The following is a 26374-nucleotide window of genomic DNA, read 5'->3' on the forward strand; positions in this document are numbered from 1 at the left end:
ATGGGATTGTGACAACACTTGGCTAAGATGACCTTTGGTGTGGTAAAGCTCAATTTTTTGTTTATGAAATCCTCCTCTCCACCTATAAGTAGATCATTGTAAGATTTAAAGGTCCCATATGTACTTGAATTTTGATCTAGTTTAGCCACCATTTTGGATTGCAGGAAAACCTTTAACAATCTTCTTCTCTCAAATCACTTAGCCGATCAATGCAAAACTTTAAATTTGTGATTGACTTCCCATGGGAAACATTTGATAACAATGACATCATTAGTCATGTGGTCTGCCAGCCATGTTGAATTAAAGGTAAACCTTTAAAATTAATCTACTCTCAATCCGATTAACCGATCATTGTGAAACGTAAAATATGATTGACTATCTATAGTAACATTTGAGTAAAATAAGCAAATTGAAACAATATGGCCACCAGTGATATCATAATACAGAAAGTGGGCAACATCTTGAAAAATATGAATGAAAGACACCTTGGAGTTGCACCTTTTGAAATTTTGACACAGCAAGAGGTGACAACATCTGGTTAATTGGTTAATTGCTCATCCGGTGCTCCTGGCTCCCGTTCGGATCCAGCACCCTCGTTAGCTCGTCCACCTCTCCGTCCAGAACTCTGCTCGCCGCCAGATTTGTGAATTGTAGATCAGACCCAGACTCCAGACTCGTAGACTCCAGACCATATACTTGTAGACCCCAGACCAAAGGACTCCAGACAAACTGACTCCTGACCAGCTGACTAATCCCTGGCTGATCACTGCTTTTTTTCTGTCTGGAGAGGGGAGGGGCTATATGGGGTCAGGGTTAATTCTCTGCCTCTTTCAGGCATGGTGGCCAGGGGAAAAGTTTATGTGCGGCTCGTTTGGCCCTGTTGCAGTGCGCTCAATGGCCCAGGTGTGCCTCTTGCTGATATCATCACCAACAGTTTGCTGCACTCACATTGTGTTCAGTGATTTTTAGCCTTGGCCATGGCTCAAAGCTCCCCACTTAAAATGGGGCAGACATATTTTTCTATGTGTTTGTGGCGTGAACGTGCGCTAGGATCCCAAGTGGGCAGGTGGAGGGTTGTGGCTATCTGTAGGAAGTTACGGGGACGTTAGCGAAACTTTTGCACTTCCCATTAGCGGGGTTTGAAGATGATGGTACACCGCGCGGCCATTGTCAACAGGTTTGAAGATAAAGGCAGGGTCGTCGGCCTCTGCAGTGGTTGCGTGGTAAAGGTCTTGAATCTGCAGGATGGTGGTTAACAGTCAGGATCGACTCGGGGTGGTTGAGTGTGGTGGTTAATAAAAGTAAGGTAGGTTGCTGTTTCTTTTTGTCGAGGAAGGTAGTTGTGGTATGATGGTGCAGAGATGGTTGGGAGGTTGATAGCTGTTAGTGGTGGTCGATGCGATTGCCTATAGTGGTGGTGACCTTTAGGAATTTGTGCCGGACTTTGAATGCCGTTTTGGCGCGAATATGCAAATGAGCTGTTCTACTTCCACAGTGACTCAATGGGGATAGAGGTGACTCGATGGGGAATAGGGCCTTGTTTTAGAGATGAAGAAAGGAAGAGAGAAAATCCATAGCTAATCCTACACAATGCACATTGACCCGTGAAACCCACAACATCGAAGGGAGGACTATCTGAACGTTTAATTAGGAAGTAACTAACCATGTTATATGCCTTTGCTTTGGAGAGTGGTGGTTCGCAGACCCACAACAATATGTTAAATGCAGAAGGAGATGGAAGAAGTAATGCAGCCAGAATCATAGTTTTGGAAGAAATCAGCAAGGTAGTGGAAAGAGTGGAGAGATGGGAGGATCAGATAGGTATGGCATGGTTGGTGATACAGAAACAAATGGTTTGTGTTATGTTGGTGTGCAGGCCATAGACAGGAAGGACTGAGGTGGAGAAGCAGGAGTTCACGGACACACTGGAGAGGATGATGGGAAGGGTTGAAATGGATGTGGTACTGTGTGCTGCACAGACTTCAACCCACATGTGGGAATATTTGAGCCAGGCAAAGAGGAACGTGGTGGTGGTAGATTCGGATCTTGTATAACTGACGGCAAGAAAAGGGTTAGCCATAGCTGGTTCGTTCTTCCAGAAGTGGACGAGAGCCACAATATCACGTTAGCAGTGGACAGCACAAACGGAATTGGATTTGTTGGCAGTTAGGAAGCAACAGTTGTGTAGGATCAAGGACTGCAAGGTGGTGGTGGGAGAGCATACCACAGCCTGTGGTATTTGTTGTTTGCATGCAGAAGAGGAGGGAAGTTGAGAGCCTGGTCCAGAAAACTATTACACAGTGGAAGTGCAAAGATAATGTAGCTGTAAAGTTCAAAAAGAGTGGAAGGCAAAGTATAAGGAACTTGTTGAGGAAGCCAGTGGCTTGGAGGAGGTGTGGAAGGAGTACAGAGGGCTATTTAGACGTAATTGCCAAAAAAATAAGTGTCAGAACATCAGGAAAGGGTGCAATGTCAAGGAATAGAAACCAGGTGTGATGGATGGTGGAAGTCGCGAAGGCAGTCGGTGTGAAGGAGGTTGGAAGTGGATAGAGAAGATCAAGGATAGATGAGGACAACCATATGCAGGATTGCTGCACTCATAGGGGCCGAAGTAGAGAGCAACAAGGAGAGCTGTGAATAAGGCAAGAAATGATATGGAAACTGATGTGTCCAGCAAGTTAGATACGGATAGTGGGAAGAAAATGATCTATAAATTGGCCTGAAACATAGAATTGGGATGGTAAGGAAGTGAAGGGTGATCAACGGGAGACTGTGATCAAGGATGGAGACGGAAGTTGGTGTTGAAATGGGGGCGGTAATGAAGGTACAGGGGCAGAGCCAGAAATTTTTAAATGCAAGCTTGTGCCGGCCGGCCTACTGAGTGAAGTGACTGTTTACTATTTGTACATTGTTAGCTCTTGTCAACTAGCTCTACTAAAGGATGTCCAGAAGCTCCATTCTCTGTGGATTTCACCTTGCAAAGTCATCAAACATGCCATTTCTATCTAAATTCACACCACAGTGAATGTGCGTTAGTAGCAGTCCATTCATCTGATCTTCACACATTGTTGTCTACAGACGTCTCAGTTCGCTATTGGACCGCTCACACTCACATGATGTTATGGGCATCGTGCAGAAGAGACTGGCAGTGGATTTCAGAGAAGAATGATCTGTCTGTCTGTTTGAGGGTTTTTGCTGCTGTGTTTGGGACCTCTGATGTTGACTTGCCTTTCCACTCTTAACAGACAGCTGTGCACCTCTGTATCAACTAATATTGGTGATGGCAGGTCATCTTCGTAGAAATCCACCAGTTCACTGATGACCTATATGTCTACCGTCCCAAACATGCAGGGCACAGATGGGATGAGGTGCAGTGCCTGCGTGACCCGTCTCGTGTGCTCAGTGAAGCGGGCCTGTAGTTCATTGAGCAGGTTCGAAGCCATTGGCCAGAGACAGCAGCAGCACAAGTATCATTGGAGGAGAGGCACCAGATGTGGAGATGCACGATGGTGCCAGGGGCAGCTCAGTTTCCAGAGCCAGAAAAGATGGTAGCTGGGACTCTGAAGGTTGAGTGTAACTTGAATCTGAAGCATGTGGCTTGTTTGCCTTCTTGTCGGCGTTTTTGTCCAAAGTGGTAGCTGGTCTGCAATATGCAGAAATCAATGCAAGACTTTGAGGAAGCAACTTTTGTTTGGAGTTAAGATACACTATTCAACACACCAAGTGGAAACACTGGTTACCTCTGCCACCGAAGGTGTAACAACTGAAGGTCATAACAATGGACTATGTAACAACTGAAGGTTTGAATTACCTGATAAAGTAGTTCGGGATTGTACTGCGCTTTGCTGTCCAGAAGAAGACAATCTAGAAAATTTAACCTTTCGCTTAGGAGCCAAATCTAAACACTGCATATCAGGAATTAACACAGAGCTAGAGGAGAAAAGTAACGTGGCACGGATTAATTGCTGTGTGAAAGAAAAAGATGCATGCGATTGCCTATTGTCCAACGATATCTCTCACAACGATCATGTGATAGACTAGAAGGGCACTCGGTAGGGAGCATACATCCACCAGGTTGAACAGTTTACGTTTTGTATCCCACTGATAAACAGGATCTGGATTCAGACCTGAACCAAAATCTAATCGGCTTCTTATTGTTGCCTAACCAACTCGTCTACCAGGTTTGGTCCAAATCCGTCCATAACGTTTTGAGATATCCTGCACACAAACAAACTGACAGCGGTGAAAACGACCTCTGTCCATTCCATATGGCGGAGGTAAAAAGGGTAGGGATGGAGGGGGGAGGGAGGGGGTTCACGTGCACTGAGAACTTTCCCTGGATTCGCCCCTGAGGTATATGAAAGCTATTTCAAGGAGCTGTTGAACCAGGGAGGAAACAACAGTGACCTGGACCTGTTGTGCTATGTAAAGGGGAATGTGGAAGTAGTGGAGATTACGGAAGAGGAGGACCGCCTTGAAGAATATTAAGAAGGGGAGGGTCCTGGGCATTGATGGAATATGTGTGGAGTTGTTAATTGTGGTAGAAGGAGTTTAATATGTCAGTTGGAGACTGTTGAATATGAGAGAGAGTAAGATTCCGGAGGAGTGATAGACCAGTCTAATTCTTTCAGTATGGAAGAGGAAGGGATCTGCACAAGATCTGGGGAGGTACTGTGGCATCATACTTCAGCCCACTACCGTTTATTATGGGGATTGAGCTGCGGTGAGCATGATGGTCTGCAATGGAGGCATTCAATGAAAGATAATATATATGCAGCCGATCTAGTTACTGTGACGGAGAGCAGAAAAGAAATGCAGGAGCCATTGGAGGAATGTGCTCAGGAGACATGGATTGGGAATGAGCCTGAAGAGGACTGAGGTAATGGTGTCAGACAGCATCTCGACAGCAAAAAGGAACTGAACATCAGTTTTGAGGCGAAGAAGCTGGCAGGGAAGTGGATTTGAATATATAGGTGGAACTAGAACGCCACTCAGTACAGCGCATACTCCCGCCGTGGGTCAAGTTGGAATAGTACGATTTCACAAAAATTTGAGGGAGTAGTTCAGTGACAACACAAGACAAGACAACACAAGACAGACACTGCACAGATATATATATATATAGATAGATAGAATATATAGAAGATTAAAAACACCTCACAGCCACAAAACACGAAATAAAAAACACCTCACAGCCACAAAACACGAAATAAAAAACACCTCACAGCCACAAAACACGAAATTAAAAACACCTCACAGCCACAAAACACGAAATGAAAAACACCTCACCACCACGTCATTTTACACCTCACCACCACATAATTCAAAATACCTCACCACCACGTGATTCAAAACCACCACCACGTTATTAAAAACACTTCACAACCACAGAAATAAAAGTTTCAGGGAGTAGTTCAGTGACAACAGACACTGCCCAGATATGTAGATATATAGATATAAATAAACCTGAAAATCGCAGAGCCAGAATTATTTTTTGGTCTGGGAAGCCCGTGCAAGGTTTCTTCTTCTTCAGCCTCACAGCCCTGGGTGAATATGCGATCTCTCAAAAAAAAAAAGTTCGAATTTTGCCAAATCTGTTTTATTAGTTTGTTAATATACCTCAGCCATTGACAAATCTGGAATTATAATTTTATTTGAGGTTCAAATTAACCCGGGACTGTGTGAAACGATGCCTGCAAGTCTGTACATGTGATAAATAATTAATCGTCCACAGTTGAAGACTTCTTCTTCTTCACGCAATAACTTCCAGCTTCCAGACCGTACATCCAATCATCTTCAAATTTTGCACACTTGTTACTCTTCATGACCTACTACAGTATGAAGTTTCACGTCGATCAATGAAGTAGTTCAAGAGATATAAATGTTTTTATTATTTGCGTTTAATTAACCATGTCTGCCAAACCACGTGACCTATCGCAAATTCCAAAAGGGCATTTTAGTAGACTGATATGCTGAACAGATTTGTGAAGATTCCCCTCGATTGGATCACAAATGAGGGAGGAGCTAGGTTTTAAATGTTTGTGCTTAAAAACGTCATAACTCTGAAACCATGTGATGCATGACGTCATGCTCGTTGACTTTTTTTGTTTGTCATGGGTATGCGATTCTGCCTGCAAAGTTTGGCTTCGATCTGTTCAGGCGTTTTGGAGAAAATTGAATTTGAGTGTTTTCCACTCAAAACAATATGGCGGCCGAACCACGTGACCTGTGACGTCATAATTACCATCTAAATATTCTGCAGACTGAGTCCCTCCTATGGTAAAAATTTGCTCTCAATCGGTCCAATTATTGCAGAGAAAATGGTTTTTAAAGGAAAACAGAAAAAAAAATTCCCCAAAAAACTTCCTGGATCCGGAATAATTTCCTGAGCTTCACCAAAAACTAAGCAATTCTTCCTTATCCCAAGTGCAATCATCCTACCAACTTTCATCCAAATCCGTTCAGAACTTTTCCAGATATCTTGTTCACAAACACACGAACACACACACACACACACACACACACACACGGACGGACACGATCGAATGCATTACTCCCTGGCGGGAGTAACAATGACCGAGTATGGCAGTTTGGAGGCAGATGTGCAGAGGAGGCATACAGGTGGGTGCATGTGCATGGAGGAAAGTGGAGGTACTCATGGTGGACAGGAAAATAACAAGGAAATTGCAAGGGAAAGTTTTGGGGTCTTAGTGTAATGCCAGCCTACCTTTATGGTCTGGAGAAAATGGTACTCACAGAGAAGCATCAACACAGGCTGTGCATTAAGGACAACAACTGGGACAGGAGGATAGTGGGAATGAAGAGGGTGGGGAGAAGAAGATGCTCAGTAAAAAATACTGAGCATCAAACAAGGAAGCAGCACAGACCATCACGTCGCAGGTGTACAAGAGCCCCGCTTGGTAGTTGTTGTGTTACCCCAGTCAGTTCTGGTTGAACAGACCAGCGGCACGGATAGCTGATCAGTCTCACAGGAGCGACCCAGAGCTTCCTCACATTCAAGATGTTGTGTTCTTGCTTCCGTGAAGCCAGGACCGCACAATCTTCCATGATATGTTTTATTGTGTGTGGAGCAGCCTGGCAGTGGTTGCAGGTGTCTGTCGTCAATGGTGTCGTCGAGTTTATGTTTGTAGTGTAAAGGTTGTGGGTTGTATCCACAGCGAAGGCGATGTGGACTGATCGGCGCTCTGATCGTGAACGCGGTGCTCTGACAAATCAGATTTGGTCCCCGTCTTGTGTTGGGGGTGTAACCACTACAGCGAGGCATCCCCATTAGTTGCTATTGTTATCCCCATTAGTTGCCATCCTCATTACCATCCCCATTAGTTGCCATCCTCATTACCATCCCCATTAGTTGTGGTTCTGGCTCGGGGTCAATTTTTGAAATATGGCCCCCATCTTGTTTTTCTGGTGGGTCTAAGACATCAGGCCTTTTAGATCTCTGCTGATTATACACTGTCCATGTTTGTTGCGTCAGATTTCCATTGGCTTTGTTTGGGTCGCGTGTTACTCACGATGAGGGACCCTGAAAAATCAAATTGCTGTGGAATAGAAATGATTAGTAAGGTTTAATCAAGCCTGTCAGCTTATATTGTACAAGCCTCGCTAAAAAAAATAACATGGGCCGAAGACATCAAGCATATAGGCCGCTGCTGATTATACACTGCCCGGGTTTATTGCGTCAGATTTACATTGGCTTTTTTGGGTTCAGTGTTGCTCACAATTAGGGACCCAGAAAAATCAAATGATTGTCGAAGAAAAATGACTTGTAAGGTTTAATAAAGCCCGTCAGCACGCATGGTATGAGCCTCCCTAAAAAATAAAACAGCGTTACCGGTATGTAATTTTTCAATAGCCTCATATTGGGGTTAAAGAGTCCGTGACCATGTGACGAATCGGCTCTTTCTGATATAACTGTGGCGGAGAGTGACATTGATGAGAGGTGTTGAGTTAATCTTTTAATAGCGCATTAAATGTGCGTTTCCCAATCGACCTGTTACCGGATAGTCGCAGGTTGTGACCACAGTGTGGCCATTCTTGTTAAAGTCTTTGGTGTGACTCGGCAAGGGGTCAAAATCAAACGGCAGACGCTCCCCACAACACTAACGAGTCTGGTTTTTCTATACAGTCTGAAGCTCATGGATGAGATTGTATGTATCAAATATGCAATATTACATATAAAGAACCAGTATGTTTTATTTGAATTGCAATGACCTAAGGAGACTATAGACAAATCAACATTCTGCCGGATACGAGATTTGAATCTGAGATCCCAGCATCCTGAGCTTTGTGCTCACATGGCAACCAAGCAGGCCAAAACCAAGAGGTAGGTTTTTGGCAAAAGGCAGTTGACGTCCATTTCCTATCCTCATTTGTTAGCCGACCAGTCGAGGAAACGTTTGGCTGACTCGGACCCAAATTTGGTGATGCTGTATTACAGTGCACAGTGGTTATGTTTTCACCCCCTGCTTGTCCGTTTGTTTGTCCGTGAGTAGGATATCTCAAAACGTTGTGGATGGATTCAGACGAAATTTGGTGGAGAGTTTGGGTGTGTGACAAGGCCGAAATGATTAGATTTTGGTGAAGATCTGGATCCAGATACTAGAATTTTTAAAGTGACTCTTCACCATTGAGAGATAGGACCAAAAACGATGTATAGCATGGTATTTCATAAAGTTGTGGACACATTAAAACAAAACTTGGTGGATGAGTTGGGTAGGTGACAAGAACAAGCAGGTCCGGATGATTTTTGTTCAGGACCGGATTATTTTTGTTCAGGACCGGATTATTTTTGTTCAGGACCGGATTATTTTTGGTCAGGACCGGATTATTTTGGTTCAGGTCCGGATGATTTTGGTTCAGGACCGGATTATTTTTGTTCAGGACCGGATTATTTTTGTTCAGGACCGGATTATTTTTGTTCAGGACCGGATTATTTTTGTTCAGGACCGGATTATTTTTGTTCAGGACCGGATTATTTTTGGTCAGGACCGGATGATTTTGGTTCAGGTCCGGATGATTTTGGTTCAGGTCCGGATGATTTTGGTTCAGGTCCAGATGATTTTGGTTCAGGACCGGATGATTTTGGTTCAGGTCCGGATGATTTTGGTTCAGGTCCGGATGGCGATCCAGCCTATCAGTGGGATACAAAACGTAAACTCTTCAGCCTAGCAGAGGTATGCGCTGTACCGAGTACCGTTCTAGTTTTTATCCTGTGAAGGGAGATTTTTAGGAGTTTAGCTAATATTTTAATTAAATATTTAAATGTTGGTTTAAATATTACATTAATGTAGCAAGTGAAGTTTGCTCTGCACTTTATAGGTGTATGATTTTGGCCGAGGCTTATCGCTTTCAGCCTATTTCAATTTCAAACAGTAAGGTGTCAATAGTTGTGCCAATTCTTAAAGATTCAAATCCCACTTTAGTCGTTTCCATTACCTGTCCATTGTAACTGTCAGGTCATTTTAATTACCCAGATAATTCATCACTTGATGTAGCTGCTGTCACTCCCATTGTACCCAAGTTAACACCACCGTCACGACCACCAGATCACAATATTATAGGATATTTGAATTGACATTTTAAAGTTTTGGGTTCCCAATTTCCTTCCACGTGACAATCGTGTCTCGTACGGTGTTCCTCATTGCCTAAAACCCAAAAGGGGAAGATGATGAAAGGCCATTTGCTGCCATTTTTAGACATTTGGTTCTCATAGATAACCAACGTTAGGCGTGGCCAGGACAGGAAACAAAACTTAAAACATAATCGTCGAGGATAAGGTCGAAAGGAGAGTTTGGTGGTGCCTTTGTTCCTCACAAATTATTCTGTTAAACAGACAACAATCCAGGGTGCACCTGTTAAGGCAGGGAAACTGAACCTGTGCTCTTTGCTCGAAGAGGTTGAAAAGCAAGAGGAGATTGGTTTGTGGAAGTGGTCAGAAAGCCCCAATGTATCTGGTGACTTGATGGAGGAGGAAGAGGCACTTAAAGCCTTGGACAGTCTTGACTCGTTCCTTGAAATCGAGGAAGATGGTGTGGACATTGTACCGGTACGTGATTTTAACTTCTACAGTTGGATGGTCCCTTAGCGGAGCTTTGACATATGCCGTTACCATGGGAGATTTCGTTTGGCTTAGTTAATTCACGTTTGCTCTGGTAATCTTGTAATAATTCGTATTAACTTATTTTTGTGAAGTACGAGTTATTACATATTTACAGAAAATAACTTATTTTTACAGAAAAAAATTAACAGTACACTATGGGTCCCCAGATTAACGTCCATCCGAGGGACGGCAAAGATCCCACGGTCTGTGTCAATGTAATATTCTGCCTGTGAACGACCAGTCTGACATTCTTTAGTCGGGTTGAGAATCGAACCCAGATCTAATAGCTCAATGGTAGGTGTGTTACCACTGCACGCACCATCGTGTTGGACTAATATAAATAGGACCACCAAACTTCATGCATGTCATATTATATGCAACATGATCTCCATCCTCTTCAATGAACATCGTCTAGAGGTCAAAACGACATTTTGATCCCAACACAAAGTGTTCCTTCTGAAGTGTCCTTAACGAGGTGGACCTGTATGTGTTAACCTCTTCATTAGAAGCAAAACATCCTCACCTAACTAAGCTCGGTGGATTAACTTTCTTTTCTTTCTACCCAAGTGATTATTTTGATCATTTCATGCTCCCGTTTATTCTACATCACTATAGATATATAGCAACTTTTGGCGAGAAATCCTTTTCCTTTGCTGCACCTCTGCTCTGGAATGACTTGCCTTCCTCTGTTCGACATGTTGACTCTCTTCCTGCCTTTAAAACCTCCCTCAAAACCTATCTGTTTCACAAGTCTTTCAAAGTCTAAGTCCTGTTTTCCCTTTGGTTTGAGGTGGGACAGAGATCGAGAGTATGTCTGTGTACATGTGCGGGGGAGGGAGGGGAGAAGGAAGGGGAGTACACATCTGTGGGTTTTGAATGGGGAGGGAGAGTAATAGGGCAAGAGTGAAGGTGTGTCTGTGTGTGTGTGTATGTTTGTGTGTGTGTGTGCGGTGTGTGTGCGTTCGCATGATAATGTAAAGCGTCATGAGGGTAGTTCACTCTGCTTGATGGGGCTATATAAGACTCCTTTATTGTTATTATTATTATTATTTTGATCATTTCATGCTCCCGTTTATTCTACATCACTATATATATATGTATATCAACATCTCAAATGTCTCTTATTTTTGAAGGTTTTGGCCACGGACACGTCCTGGGTACTAGATGCCATTATTTTGATTCATGAATCAAAACAAATAGTGTGAAAAACTTGATATTACCAAAACTTTTATTTCTTTACAAGAGGTGAGGTTCATGGTGTTGTTATACGTGTAGATTTTTATTTCCTTTAATTTTTATATCTCCGCAGTCCGCATGGCTCATAGACTATGTGGAAATACACACACAGACAGGCATGCACGCACACAGACAGACACACACTGACGGACAGATGCGCACACAGATAGAAACACACACACACACACACACACGAGCAGACACACACACAAACACACACCCAACCTACATAGATGCGCACAGACGCGCACAGACGTGCACAAAGGTGAGCTGTTCCTCACAATTGTATCGGCTATTCCTAAAGCATGATACAGTATTACCATTTAAAGGATGCTGTAAATTATAAAAAAAATCTACAACACCCTCTATTTAACTTTATCTTAGCTGGTGGGTAACCCCTCCCCCTTTGGGCTGGAGTACCTTTTTTAGTTTGCCTGAGCATGTGCTGGAGTATGTGAATGGGTACATCTGCTGGCCTTGGGTGGCCACTTAAGGGCCAATATTGGGGTTAGAACCAGAGGTAGTTTGGACCCTCTACGTAGGCCCAAGAACTGTTGAATCTTAATTTTGGTGTTTTGCTGATATCCACATTTGCTCCATTATAGTAAAAGATTGCCAAATTCAAAATAGTTGTTGACGTAAAGAACTTTATTGACTTGCCAGCAATTGATAGATTTTCTTACTGCCTGGATCATCAGCTGTGGTCCGTTCTTCATAAAGGTTTCGACCCTTTGAGTCCATATCCTCTCCAAATGGTGGGTCCTCAAATGGTGGCTTTGAGCCAACATCAGGAGATCCACAGCCTCCGCTCCATCCACACCATCAAACAACCCAGCAATGCAGCCTCGCTATTCAAACTTTGTACCTATAAATGTTTACCATTGTTGTGAAACCGAAACACATGTGAAAGTAATTATTATTAAGCTAAGTAATTAGAAACTAAGCTAAGTTAGCTAAGTAATAAGAAAACAAGCTAAGTAATTATTATTCCATAATGCCTTTTGGAAATTGTGTTGTGTTCTCGTTGCAGACGGAGGTGGAGAGTGAGGAGGGGGATGTGGGGAAAGTTCTCGCTATGAGGAAGATGGTTCTTTCTGGCATTCTGGCCAGTGAAGAAATTTACCTCAGCCAACTGGAAGCTCTCATTCTGGTAATGTAATAATATTTTCATTTTCTAATTACAAATATTAGTATGTATATATAATCACCTCTTAACTTGAATGGTGACCATGAACTCATGTGCCACACCAGCACTTGTTGCAAGGGTTCCTGCCATATATCCACCCTGTTTAGGTACCCATTACAAGCTAATGCAAGATCTCTAAATTGTATCTGGGAAGAAAGTTATTTTAAAAGAAAATGGATTCCAGCTCGGTTGCAGTCTGTGAAAAACACAGAATCACCCACCGCATAAATCATTGTCACCTGGTACACTGCTAACCACAGTATCAGTTATCCTACATAGGCTTGAGAAGTCTTTTATTAACAAATCGCCAGCTTTCCCCTCCCTCCTCCCTCCTCCCTACTTCCTCCCCGGGGAAAGGAATTGATCCACGGACCCGTTTCTGGCTTTATGACTGTCGTAAGCACAGTTTAACTTAAAGCAGGAGTTTAACTGCAACTAAGCCATTTCCCAGATTGCAACTGAGTCGGATTTCATATCAACTTTTAACATCTTTCTTCCCGGTTACAATTTGAGGCTAATCGTTAACACCATAATTATTTAACTTTGCTTCCCCAAGGACAGCACCCAATGTGTTCTTTGACTGTAACTATACCTGACCTTTTCTCAGTGAGACTGTCATTCAGTTGCCTTCATCCTCCCTACAGCCTCTGAAACCTCTGCGTGCTTCGGCCACCACGTCCCAGCCAACGCTTTCGAAACAGCAAATCGAGATTATTTTTTACCGCCTGCCTGAGATTTTCAGGATCCACCAGAAATTTTACAATGGCTTGAAGCCTCAGGTTTTGCAGGATGATGACAGCAGCTGTGTTGGACATCTGTTCCTCGAGTTGGTACGTAACATCTCAAGACCCTTTATCTGTTTCACTAAGTGTTCAGTTTTCGTCAGTTTATTTACTCCTAACCTATTGGGTTGCCTTTTTGTTGTTCCCATCTCAACGGTTGTTCCCGTCATGAAGCAGGGAACCCCAATTCAAATCCCATGTTGCATGTGTTTGTTAATTATTTACTTATGTCGTGTAATTCATACAGTTGTCTACTAATGCCTTTGTCCCACACGTTATATACTTCCAACTTCCTCCATGGGCCTTATATGAATGTAAAATGTAACACAATCATTATACTCGTTAAATATAATCTATTATTATCCATTATAATAGATTTTAATCCAGGATTGTGCCCTCGAGCCAAATAAACTTGCTTGGCAGCCCTATGCGCCTGATGGCGTGAAAGGAGTAGTTATTATTTTATTAATCAGAGAGTTCCTCAAGGTGCTGTACTTGATCCCTCTTCTTTTTCACTTTATAGCAATAAGCTTGGTCATGAGTTGACCATGGTATCTTACTCGCTTAGTTATATAACTTGAAATTTGGTGACACGTACAACCTGCGTTTCATCAATTTCTAAATTAACTTTACAATCTGCAAGTCTTTCAATCCATCATTCACAAATATCATCATGATGATGATGGTGATCATAATCATCACCATGAAGGATAGCAGGGATGTAGTAGGAGTAGAGTGTTTGAAAAGAGAGCAGGGAAACGTTTTAGTTAAGAAAGAGGAAATTGAAATGACCACCTTTAGAGGCCATTTTCCCCGCAGAGCAGGGGTTGGCCTTTTTCGGGCACCGTGGTCCCCTTTTTGAAGCAATGCTTTATGTCCAGATGCCATCCTGCCGCCAACCCTGTTAGTCGCCTCTTGCGACACACAGGGAATTACCAGTGAACTGGTACTCAATTTGCCGACTTCGGAAGGATGACAGGTCGAGTCAACCCCCCTGGCGTTAATTCAGCGATCGACCGGGATTCGAACCCAGGATCCCAAGCCGGCACCCTAACCACTAAGCCAACACCAGGTTTCAAAGAGGAAAATGAAAGAGAGTTGAATTTTTTTTTTGGGTAATTTGCTGAAGGAAGAGAACGAGTCAGATGTAGTTGCTGCATCCAACAAAAGAGAAGGTGCAGAAAATGAGATAGCAATGAAACGAGGAACATAGAATTGCAATTCAAAAGATGAAGAAAGGCAAATCGCCTGGTCTGATGGGAATTGTATTTTTTTTTTAATGATAGGATCACCAGGTGAGCTGTGAGTAAAATGGATAACAAACCTTTGCACAATGACATGGAATTGTGGACATATTCATAATTGGTTTCTTAGCATTAGTGTACCTATCTTTAAGATGAAGGGGGATCCGTTACTTACCTTCATCGTGTAGACTTATAGAGGGATCACATTGATGGAAGAAGCCTTGAAAGTATATGAAAGGGTGATTGATGAGAGAATAAGGGAGGTCATAAGTATATATGGGAACCAGTTCGAATTCATGAAAGGATGATCTACAATGATGGAATTTTCATTGTTAGATAGATCCCAGAGAAGTATTTGGCTGAAAAGAGGAAATTGTGTCACGTATTTGTAGATCTCGAAAAAGGCCTGGCAGGATGGCGTAGAGGTATGCACACTCGCCTCTGAGCCGTCTAGTCTGGGTTTGAGTATCGGCCTACTACAATCAGTCATCTTGGTTTCTCTCAGGAAGATTGAGGCATCAATATGTGTGCCGTCCCTCAGATGGCCGTTAAACTGGGAGTCCTGTCTGCCAGCATTAGTTGGTGGACGTTAAAGACCCGTGGTGTCCTTCACGAAGAGTAGTCTATCTATCGCCAGCACCCTAGCCAAATTGCAATTTCCTGCCCTAATCTACAGAGAGGGTTGCATCAGCAGCACAGCTGCGCTCTCAGCCAATGGTGCTATTCGCAGCCTTGTACTACTTGACAAAGAAGAAGATCTTGAAAAATCCTCGCATTTGTCTTGCCCTTTTCCATCAATAGATTATGTACTCGGCTGCATGTGTTGTACGTGCTATGTGAGAGAATACCGAGGAAAGTTGTTGAATGGGCACTTAGGCAGAGAGTGACATACGTGCTTGTAAGGGTAGTAATGGCATTGTCTCAAAGTCCGACAACAGCAGTGAGAACAAAATAAGGATGTACAGAATCCATTGTACAGGTTGATTCACATCAGAGATCCGTGCGAAGTCAACTGTTTATTCTTGTGTTGGAGGAACTCACTAAAGAGGTTAGAGTAGGATTTCCGTGGAAATTATGTGGATGATTTAGCCTTAGCAGCCGAGACAGAGCAAGAAGCGAATATTATGTGTCACATATGGAAGGAGGTGTTGGAGAATAAAGGACCCAGTGTAAATCTGGGCAAGTCAAAATGAACGGTTAGTGGCAAAAGGAAGAAAAGTGCAAAGTGGTCATCCGCTCTGTGTGGCAAAGGTGTTGGGGGCAAACTCTATTCAGTGCTCTGTTTTTGAATTGTGGTGCCCCAATAACTATAGCAGAATGAAAAGTCGTTTGAATTTGGCAGCTGATAGTTGCAAATGTAAGAAATGCTTCAAAGGAACTATACAAGTCTATAACACTACATTGCAGGGATCTATGTGATTTGGAGTGGAAATTCAAAGGGTGAATACATTTTATTAATTAGGGGATGTCGGTGGTGGAGCAGAAGTAGCTGCAAGAACTAGGATAAGGTATCTTAGAACAAAAGAGGCTTTGATGGTTTGGTCATGCAGCCAGAAGGACAGAGAATGAAACCATTAAGGAGAGAGCAAGTTTTGATACAAATGGAAAAAGACCAAGCGGCAGGCCGAAGAAAACATGGCAGGGAGGTGTGAACAATGACATGAGAATGATTTGTTTAAAGAAGGAAGATGTGTACCAAAGAACAAAATGGAGGCCTGCCATCATCAATCGAGAAATCCTCCAAAATAGAGGAAACGGTCATGAAACGAATGTGATGATGATGAAGATTTTATTAATATTATTATTATTATTATTTTTCTGTCCCTTTTTATCTGTTGTTTTATATTGCTTCCTTACAGTCCCGCTACTCGTAAGGCAATCTTGGCCAGGCCATGCATGTGAAAGTGTGTTGTGAACTCATGTAGCTGACTTTAGTATAGTTTATTTATTTTTTTGGATACAAGATCGAGGCTCGTGTAAGAGCTAACATTAATGACAAAAAAACAAACGTACACATAAGACGAAATAAAGGGAGCGGGAGACAAGATGGAGAGAGGGGGAAGCACACAAGTACAACATTTGAGAGCAGGGACATTGGGAGATCTGTGGGAGGTAGAGGGCTTGGGGGGAGGGGGGGTGGTGGGGGGGGGGGGTGGAGGTGTGGGAAGAGGGGGGGGTGGAGGTGTGGGAAGAGGGGTGGGAGGTGGGAGAGGTAAAAAAACAAAAACCACATGGACACTGCTAGAACTTCCAGGAAAAAAGTCGGTATTTCAGAAAAGTGCATTTGGGGTGAATTAACAGGGGTAGAAAAGATCAGGGTATTGGATGGGGGAAGATAAAAGATGGTGGTGAACAGCTGTTTTGAAGACCTGGAGGGAGGAGTGGGATTGAAGAGAGTGAGGGAGTTTGTTCCAGAGGCGGGAGAAAAGAGGAATGAAGGAGTGAAGGTGAGCAGAGAGTCTTGATTTGGGCAGTTTTACCAGAAGAGGGTTGCTGGCAGATCTTGTGCGACCTGAAGGAATATTTGGGGGACAGAGCACAGACAGGGCTGGGGGGGCTAGGCCAGAGAGGAGTCTGCAGAAGACAGAAAGACCACCAACCTGCCTGCAGTGAGTGAGTGAAAGGCCCTCAGAGTTGGATTCATCGCGGGAGATTCCAATGATTCTGAAAGCTTTGGTTTCAACAGCGTGAGGCCGTGCTAGGTGTCATTTTTGATTTTTATTTGTTTTGCTTTCTTATTGATTTTTGCTATGATTGCTATTGATAAGCTATGTTTTGATTTTATTTTGAATGAAAGTCATGTATATATCAAAAATATTGATAGCATCTCACATTTAATAGAATGTGCTTAGGTTGTGGGATCACTTCTTGTTACTTCGCTGTTCCCCTTTATCCCTTCCTGCGATATCTTGTCACTCGTTCCTGCATACAGAAAGCTGGTTGTGGTTGGGAAAGTCCATATAAAAAAATGAAGGCACCACCAATTGGCATAGCTGCCCAGCAAACAAGGCTCCTATTTGATGTTTTTACCACCAAGGGGTCTTCATCTGGGACTGCCATATTAGTTAATGGTGCCTTCACTATTTTATGCAGCTAAAGCACAACCTGGAAAATTCCACCCCACGGACAACCTGATGGCGTAGAGCCCGATGGTGTCCATATTTGGCCATGTCTCCAGTGCGGCATGACCTTTGGCCCATTTATGCCACGTTGTGGGCTGGGGATTGCTGCGGCCTGCTCAGAATCTAAAAGTACATGAAGGTAGCTGCACATCAGAGAAAGTTCAAGATGTGGGGGGGGGGGGGGCAGGGTGAGGGGGGAATGCCGTAGCTTAAATATAAACACTGGGCCAGGGATGAGGGCTCTCTAAACACATGTTGACACTATATCTCATGGGAATTACATTACACTTGTACTAACTTACACTCCGACATAACTATTCTAATCTCTGCCCCAATCTTACCCCTCCATAGCCTGGATTGGTAACACTGCCCCCTCTCTGGGAGACTCATCGACGAGTCTGTAGTTGTGACAGCATCCGGCTGGCCATTTATAAAACACAACTCCCCTCCTAGTCTAACCCACGTGCACATACTCAGTGGGGAGCTACCCCAGTCCTAACTCTAGCCAGTCCGTCTCTACTGGTGGCTAATCAGGTGGTGTTCCATCTCCCTCCTACTCTTCTTCCATCCTACACATATCGCCAACATTCACCAAAGTCTCCACACTCAGAACTTTCCACGTGTACTTGCACTCACCCGTGCCATCATCCAAAGATGGCGTGACCTCAACCTCTTGCGTCAGCAGCTCAACAAACGCTGAATTGCACGTTTTGCACATTGGCGGTTCAACATCGGCCACGTACACCCACATGCCAACATACATGGGCTGTGGCCTTGACTTTCCACGCTGGCAGTTCAAGTGTGCACCGGATTTCACGCCTCACACACTGGCGGTTCGGCGTTGGCCGTGCACACCCATGATGAGGCATCGAGCTTGGGCATAGGCAGTTCACATGCAGACACTCCGCCCTGCACTGCATGTATCCTGGCACACATATCCCATTGGGAGGAGCCCCCATCAAGTCTCCTATTACCTGGATAAGTTCCTCCTCTCAGCATTCCTGGAGGAGCCCATGTACCTTTTGGTAACCATTGGCTCCAGCCGACGGTCGTACCCCTCCTCCAGCTCCAACAGCATGGAGTCCTGCACCTGTAGGGTCGTGCACACTTCCTACACTACCACTACGATACATGCTCGTGCCTCCTCTTCTATGCTCATTATCACTTCCTCTGCCACGGTCTCTCCACAAACCACTGAGTACAGGAACAGTAGGCTAGGGAAGTACCTCTAAGCGGACAGGTATTGGTAAGCAGCAGGAGAGCAACCACCCATAAGCAAAAGAGATGTGCGTGGTTTTTGCGTTTTTAGAACGTCCTGCGGGGAGAATCAAACCCCCCGCAGCACGCACCCATTGGCTGACTGACACAGCCTGGAAAATACTATCCCATGGACTGCCTGATGGCTTTGGGCCCGATGGTGCAGGACCCCAGTGCATCACTACTTTTGGCCTATTTATGCCACGTTGTGGGCTGCAGATTGCCATGTGTTGCTCAGAATGAAAAAGTACACAAAGAAAAATGTATATCAGGGAACATTCAATAATTTCTGGTGGGGTAAAGGTGAGTCTTAGGAACACACAAACACTGGGGCAGAGGAGACAAGGACTCTCTAAACACTCCTCCCCCGCCCAGACCAGATCTGTTACATTATGTATGTGCAAGCATTTCCCACATGTGATGTACATGCAAAGTGATGCATCTGCAAGTACTTCCTGATATGTGATGTATGTGGAAGTGCTTCAATGAGCCTTAATCACTGTAAAATAATAAAAAGGACCAAAAAGCTGGCAGGATTTGAACCTGGGAGTTCATAATTACGAGCTAAGTGCTCAAATATGTACGTCATAACAAGCCATTCTAATTGCTTGATTGTTGTATGCGTGCATCACATTTGCCAATGTAAGTTGCCCATGATGGTTGGTATAAAGAGGGTGGTTTGAAGAATGTATGACCAGTGCTCAACTTGCAGCTCGGCCCTAAATCACTGTGAGATGAATGCCATGGTTTCAAACTGAATGCACTCTTTGAGAAAGTGGAGAGCCATTTGGCATGTTTGCTAAGTTTCCTTTTGCTCCAGCCAAGGTTCACATCATTTATGTGTGAAATTGAGGGCCTCGTCACCGCTCCGTCCATCATCTTATTAGCAAGTTTCGCAAGTTAGAATCATTTCTCTTGGTGATGTGCACAAAGGAAGACAGACAGATTAAATCTGATTTATCAGAGCTCCAAAGATTTAGTTATGCTGATGACTTTGCAATTTGCATCAGCTATTGAGTAACCTCGAGACATTTCTTTCCGCTATCAACTTTGCGTTAAAGGAATTCAACAAACAACAGTTCGGGCAGGCCGTAACTGAAGATTTTGCAGTTCTACTTTACGAAATTCCAAAGCAGCAGATAGTTGGGTGTCATGCTCAACAACAACATTTTTGCGATATGAATAACTCGTTACCTTGGTTGGGGAAGATGGAGCATGGTGGTATGGGAGAGTGGAAGTGAGAAATGAAATTGAAAAAAAGAATTAGTTTCTAGACCTAATCTAAAAGGAGCCTCCCAAAATGAGGGATACATTGCGGAATGTGTTCAGTTACTGCACATGTTTGAGTGCCCGAACGGCCTTCGTTGACTTCAGAAATAAGGGACTTTCAAAATGATATATGAATGCCAACGAGGCCGAGGCCTTTTGCACATGCGCTGTGTGTGCATTTTCAATGACTTGGTTCTGCTCATTGGGCACTTTTAACCTGCCATTGCTAGCGTGAAATCTGTAAATGAAATTGTGTTTTTAACATAATTTTCAGCATTTAAATGAAAGTGTCAATCTCAAAATGGTTAACCATAATTGTTGTGTTACTGAATGCAATTCACACTTGAGTTCGTACCATTTTCTGTTAATACAAGCGAGCGGTGTCAGTGGATAACATACATACATACATATACATATATACATACATACACTACATGGCCAAAAGTATGTGGACACCCAAACATCACACCCGTATGTACTCGTCGGACATCTCATTCCAAAATCATGGGCATTAATATCGAGTTGGTCCCCCCCCTTTGCTGCTATGTGAAAGGTCCCCTGATCGGTGTGAAAGATCACGCAATGCCAAGCGTCGGCTGGAATGTTGTAAAGCTCGCGGTCATTGGACTCTGGAGTAGTGGAAACTCGTTCTCTGGAGTGATGAATCATGCTTCACCATCCGTCAGTCCGATAGATGAATCTGGGTTTGGCGGATGCCAGGAGAACTCTACCTGCCCGAATGCATAGTGTCAAATGTAAAGTTTGGTGGAGGAGGAATAATGGTTTGGTGCTGTTTTTCATGCTTTGGGCTAGGCCCCTTAATTCCAGTGAAGGGAAATCCTAACGCTACAGCACACAATGACATTCTAGACGATTGTGTGCTTACAACTTTGTGGCAACAGTTTGGGGAAGGCCCTTTCCTGTTTAATCATGACAATGCCCCCATGCACAAAGCGAGGTCCATATCGATATGGTTTGTCGAGATTGGTGTAGAAGAACTTGACTGGCCTGCACAGAGCCCTGACCTCAACCCCATCAAACACATTTGGGATGAATTGTAACGCCGACTGCGAGCTACGCCTAATCGCACATCAGTGCCTGACCTCACTAATGCTCTTGTGGCTGAATGGAAGCAAATCCCCGCAGCAATGTTCCAACATCTAGTGGAAAGCCTTCCCAGAAGAGTGGAGGCTGTTATAACAGCAAAGAGAGGACCAACTCCATATTAATGCCCATGATTTTGGAATGAGATGTTCGATGTTCGGGTGTCCACATACTTTTGGTCATGTAGTGTACATACATATACACATACATACATACATACATACACATTTGTTTTAGCAATAGTTGCAAAACCTAGTATAATTCTTCTTGTGGCCCTGCAACGAAACAAACTATATTTACAACAGCCCTCATAGTTCCCACTCCCTTTTCCCTTCAACATGATTAACAGTAAATATCATCATTTTAAAAGTGGATTTTAAACTTACCATGTGCTTTCACAAGCCCCAGATATGTCCTTTCCATCCATGTTCAGAAGCACACAATCTATGTGTATTTTCACGTTTGCAAAGATGTCCTTTGCCGAAGAGTTGTTTACCGTTACTTAGTAATGACGCACAGCACCATCTTTCCAAATGCACACATCCATTCAATAAATCACCGAGCCTGCCATGTCCATAGGTGGCACTCACAAGGTTCAAAGTGCATTCACTGGTGGCGATCCGACGGAGGTTTTGACATCGAATTAGCAATCTGACACAGGCCCACATTGTCAGGAGTTTGCAGTATGGGCAAATGTCCATTTGGTGAGCTGAGATTGCATAACAAGAGTTGTAAAACTGAGGCACACCATTTTCTCTTAGGTACTTTTCCAAGTATTTTTTGGTTATTTTAGAAGCTTTGTGAGCCATTTTAAGTAATAATCCTCAACACACACACGACACTTTGGGGTGCCTCAAACACCTCTGTTTCTAGGGGTTTCTCCACATGCTTGCCAAGCATTCTGGGGAGGATTACGTCATTTCAAAAGTTCCATATTGTAAGAAAATTTGCCAGATTTATAACCAAAGATATTTTGATCGATGTACTCGTATAAAGTGTACAGTATAAAAAAAATGTATAAAAAAATTGTTGCCAAATGACCAGTACTTTCATTGCTTTGGTCACATCATCAACTATGAAACTAATTTCTTGACAAATTTGTGCTTGAGAGGGTTTTGCCACATTAAATGATGCAAGGGGGGCTGTCTTGGAGTGTGCGACACAGGAGAATCATATGCGGGTGGTAATATTTATGGGGAAAGCGGGCTGTCTTGGAGTGTGCGACACAGGAGAATCATATGCGGGTGGTAATATTTATGGGGAAAGCAAACAGCACAGTGCCAGGCAGCTGTAGGTAAAGTAAACGGGGTTTTAGGTTGCATTCGTAGGGGGATCAATTGGGTTTCAGCGTCGAACTACTACATTGATTCCAGGCCTAGATAGACGAAGCTATGAGGAGTGATTAACGGGGACACGGGACAGGAGCTTATACATTCAATAGGAGGCAGTTAAGCGGAGATATGATGAAGATGTTGATAATGAAGGGTATAGAGAAAATAAGTACAGAAGAGTTTTTCAGCAGAAAGGACACTGACAAGACTAGGGGCCACAGCCTTGAGAGTAAAGAGGAGGGTATTTAGGTTGGTAGTAATATTTAATATACTGTACTTAGAGCTAATTTATTACCGTCTCCCAGCATTCATTGGTGGACGTAGAAAGATACCATGGTCAAATTCGTGAAGTGTCGGTGAGTACCCTGACCAAATTCCTGCCTTGACCAGCAGAGGGTACTGCATCAGCGGCACAGCCGCACCCTCAGCCAATGATGCTACACCACCGCCTTGTGCTGCATATGAATGGAGAATCAAACAGAGCGACGAATCAACGTGTGCGCCATCCATCGGAGGGACGTTAAGCTGGAGGATGTCTGCCAGCAGTGGTAATTGGTGGATATTAAATATCCCATGGTGTCTTTAATGAAGAGTAGTAGAGTTTTCTCCAGCACCCGATATAAATTGCAAATTCATGCATGAAACAAAAGCTGCACCTCAATAATACTGTACAACAAGTGAGCTGAATTCAGAATCAAATATGCATTCGCAAACACCAGCTACTAGGCCGCATTACCTATTTAATAACAATGTAACATTTTGGTTTGGTTTTGAGTCTTACAAAGTTACTTGATGCGGGTCATTGGGTTTGGGATCAAAAAATGAGCTTAAAGTGGTTTGAGGCCAAAACAATCTTTTTGGGGGAAGGTGGAAACACATTTGTCTTCATGTTACTTCCCAAAAGTAACATTTGGCATCTCTCCTTGTAAAGTTGCCTTTGTATTTCCGCAGACTAATTCATTGGGCCATTACGAGGGATTTGTGAACAATTATCAGGCCGCAGTGGAAATGGTAGACAAATGTTGCCAAACGAGCCTGCAGTTTGCTGAGATTTCAATGGTGAGTTCTGGATGCGTGAATTATGGCAGGGTTTGCTCATTCTGCTTTGCTCTCTTTTTGTTGTTGTTGCTCTTTCTGTGACATATACAATGGTTTGTGTTCCCCACAGCATTTGAAGGTAAAAATACCAAAGGGCTCAAAGGAGCAGACAAGAATCGCTTCGTTGGAAGGTGCTTTGTGCTTAAAAACCAACCATTTTGGTTCCTCATTGTGATTGCTGGTTGTTCATTTTGTATTTCTAAAGCTCCAAAAAGTGCATAACTATACAATGATGGCAAATCAGGTGCTCATGAGGTGTTTGGTGTTCTGTTCCTGCGGCAGCCTTGCTGTACCAGCCCGTTGATCGTGTGATGCGAAGTACATTGGTGTTGCACGTAAGTACTGCTCCTCTGCCTCTGCTAAACACAAATTTGACATGTGTAAGCTTTTGAGAATATGTCTGTGTTTTCAGCTGCATCTGTACAAATTCCCAAGAATTTTGATCCATAGTAAAGGTTTGACGTTTTTTAATGAAAATGGTTGATGTAGGACCAAGCCAGGAGGTAGGGATGTTGGCATCATGAAAAGGTTTGGCAGATTGAGTGCGGACTCGCCTTTTTTGTGAACATATTGTTACGGTTCTTCGCCGCTCTTCTTCCCTTTACCAAGGGGGGGTTAATCCCCTTGTTCTTTCTGGGCTTGACGGAACCGAGACTTGACACGTCCCTTCCGGGCAAACGCAGAGTAGGCTCTCGGGACCAATTCTCGTTCGTACCTAATTCCCTGCGCCGCCCCGGAAGCGAGGAAGCAAGCTTCGCACGAGCCACGTGTGGTTTGAGTACGCCGAGCGGAATGAGTACCACGTGGTCTGTGCAGTCTTAGTTAGTGGAACCCGATTCGAGCGGTTCTATTCGTACCACGCTTAGCCAATGAAGAAACCACAGGAACGATCGAATGGAAGAAAGGAAGAACACAGGTTTAATTATTCCCACACGTATGTACAATGATCGGGGACGCAGAGACACAGAGCAGCACTTAGTTAATCTTATCTTATCCCCTGGACTCGGGCCCGTCACACTCACACAGGGAATTGCAGATGGGTTGAGGTTCAGCCAACCGCGTCGACGTGGTCGTCCAGGAACGGCCCCGTCCGGCTCTCCACGGTCCCGGCACGTCCCGCGGAGATGGCAGCAGGCGATGGAAGGAACCTCATAGCGCGTCTCCCGAACAAAGGCAGATGATGAGGTGGCACGGCAAATGCGGGACTCTCAGCGCAGCTGGCGATTACACAGCCGTTCTCACTCGCGCGTCTTAATGCACTGTATATTGATCGGCCTCAAACTCAACCGAGCGTCACTTACAAAAGCGCGTATTTCGGTTCATGTGCGTTTTGCTTCGCCCGCGTATCTTTCATCGTTCTCTGACGCTCACAACTCCTCTTCCTCGATTCCTCCACGTTGGTTAGTGCGCGCGAGTTCTGCCTGGGCAGTCCTTTGTTCATCAGCGAGAGTCCTTCTCTCTCATCAGCGAGTCCTCTCGGGGGCTTTGCGCAATGGGTTATATAGGTACGCCCCCCGAACCTTCTGGAACCCTCTCGAACCTTCTTACCACGCCCTGTGACGCAGCGCCGCTGCCACCACCTCTGAGCCCTGATTGCCGGCTCGTGCTTACCGTCAGCGCTTCTGCCGCCCCTCCTTCGGCTCCGCCCCGACCCTCCTAGCCTGCCTCGTGTTAATTCGCCCAAAATGAACCAAAGTTAGCGCAAAGGGCATGAGGCTAGGGAAGCTGGAAAGTCGGTAGAAGTAGGGCCTATTCTCCTGACTCTATTCAACGCAGAACTAACAATGGAAAAGGACTAAGCTCACAAATACTAAGAAATAACTACACTATCGCGAGGCTACATGTTGCTTGTGTGACTAACTATGAGGGGGAAATTTTAACCTTTATTAAACTCACTGCACAAACTCAAAACCGCAACAATATCATTCGGTTATGAAAGGAGCACATGTGTTGATGTGCTCCTTTTATAACCTGTTGTATTACAATCTTTTATAACCGATCATCCTTGCCTCATTTAAATTTTCCAAGTAAATGTATGAATTGGTTCTTGTGATTAGCTTTGATTGGCTGCCTTTGCTGAATGACGTTTTTGGTTGAACTGCATCATTTCTGAAAGCATTTGGTGGTTTATTTATGCATGTGTATATGTATGTGTATGTATATATATATATATATATATATATATATATATATATATATATATATATATTGTTACGGAACCCAACGTCGGCCTATGGTTCCCCTTTGAGGGGGGATTAGTCCCCTCGATTATTGCTGACCGACGTGGTCCCTGAAGCTGCACCGCGGCCTCCGGAAAGGCCGGTGCACAGCCCCGTTCGTACCGCGGATAAGATGTTACTTGATTGCCGAGCGGTGTTTAGCAACCGCAGCACGAACTGTTACCAAGACTAACCCGATCCTGAAACGTTGGCCAAAATCGCGCCACAGGTGTCCAATGAGGGAAAAGACAACAACGACGGATGCAGAGGAAAGAAAACAAGAGGTAGGAAATACGAATATGATTTATTATTACTATTTACAGGACCAAAAGAAACCAAGGAGGAGGAAAGATAATAAAATAAAGCAGAAAGAGGGACGGACCAGAAGGACACAGTGAAACTTAGC

General features: G+C 44.0%; 1 protein-coding gene across 3 annotated transcripts in view; it reads left to right on the forward strand.

Moving 5' to 3' along the window:
- The window catches only part of LOC137430140 (active breakpoint cluster region-related protein), a 102239-nt gene that overhangs the window by 32780 nt on the left and 43085 nt on the right, over nucleotides 1–26374 (forward strand). For all 3 annotated transcript variants that reach the window (XR_013623840.1, XM_068120749.2, XM_068120750.2), the window contains exons 3-7: nucleotides 12387–12506; nucleotides 13187–13372; nucleotides 23603–23710; nucleotides 23820–23880; nucleotides 24032–24084. Coding sequence is in view for 2 of the 3 variants with exons in the window: in XM_068120749.2 (XP_067976850.2) it covers nucleotides 12387–12506; nucleotides 13187–13372; nucleotides 23603–23710; nucleotides 23820–23880; nucleotides 24032–24084 (528 nt within the window). In the remaining variant the exon portion in view is untranslated. The remainder of the gene's footprint in view (nucleotides 1–12386; nucleotides 12507–13186; nucleotides 13373–23602; nucleotides 23711–23819; nucleotides 23881–24031; nucleotides 24085–26374) is intronic.

Source organism: Myxine glutinosa, chromosome 6 (assembly GCF_964187855.1).
Source record: "Myxine glutinosa chromosome 6, kmMyxGlut1.1, whole genome shotgun sequence".
NCBI classification, from domain to species: Eukaryota; Metazoa; Chordata; class Myxini; order Myxiniformes; family Myxinidae; genus Myxine; species Myxine glutinosa.